We start from the raw sequence: 776 nt of genomic DNA, 5'->3' as shown, positions 1-776 counted from the left end.
TCCCAGCTAATGAGGTTTTCATATTTGCATATTCACTACTGTTTCTTGTCAGTCTGGTGCTGAACTGCATCACCATGTGGGTGTATTTCTGCACCAATCAGCGTGTCCAGTCCAGTGTCACAGTCTACATGAAGAACTTGGTTGCAGCTGACTTTTTCCTTTGCCTTTGTTTACCTTTGCGCATTGCTGCCTACGCCAATAATTCAGAGATAATGGGCAATATTTACTGCAGCTTTGGAGCAACAGCATTCTATATAAACATGTATGCAAGCATTCTCTTCATGGACTTTATTGCTGCAAACAGGTATACACCATTTTGGCATTTGCTTGTCATTACTTAATTTCTCAGGAAAAATTTTTGCATTTTTCTTTTCCAGAAACATTATCATTTGTAATGAGATTTTAGTTACATGGCAATTAAAACTCAGCTAACTGGTTTAAAACAACCTGGCATCAGAACAGAGTTTCCCATAGACCACTAAGTGAACAAATAGATAGCAGATCTTAAATTTATGTCCCAAATGCTCTCGCAGTCTTCATGAGTCCACACATTGGAGATTTGAAGGCTCCAATATATTTCAAGTGATGTCAAAGTCTATTTATAGAGCACTTTTAAAAACAACAAGTCTCTACCAAAGTGCTGTACGACAGTCAGAATAGAACAGTAAACACACAAAACAAAACATAAATTGCAATGCAAACAGCTCTCATACGGAGTTAAAAGCCAAAGAGTGGAAATACAGTGGGTACGGAAAGTATTCAGACCCCCTTAAATT

The 776-nt window shown here is 37.8% G+C and overlaps 1 protein-coding gene across 1 annotated transcript in view; it reads left to right on the top strand.

Moving 5' to 3' along the window:
- LOC107562995 (probable G-protein coupled receptor 34) overlaps positions 1–776 on the top strand; it is a 14566-nt gene that overhangs the window by 7981 nt on the left and 5809 nt on the right. The window contains exon 3 of the mRNA XM_016247765.1: positions 7–304. Within this exon, the coding sequence (XP_016103251.1) occupies positions 7–304 (298 nt within the window). The remainder of the gene's footprint in view (positions 1–6; positions 305–776) is intronic.

Source organism: Sinocyclocheilus grahami, unplaced genomic scaffold (assembly GCF_001515645.1).
Source record: "Sinocyclocheilus grahami isolate Dianchi unplaced genomic scaffold, SAMN03320097.WGS_v1.1 scaffold853.1, whole genome shotgun sequence".
In the NCBI taxonomy this organism is placed as follows: Eukaryota; Metazoa; Chordata; class Actinopteri; order Cypriniformes; family Cyprinidae; genus Sinocyclocheilus; species Sinocyclocheilus grahami.
Note: the sequence above shows the minus strand (reverse complement) of the source record. Positions and strands in the feature narration are given on the sequence as shown.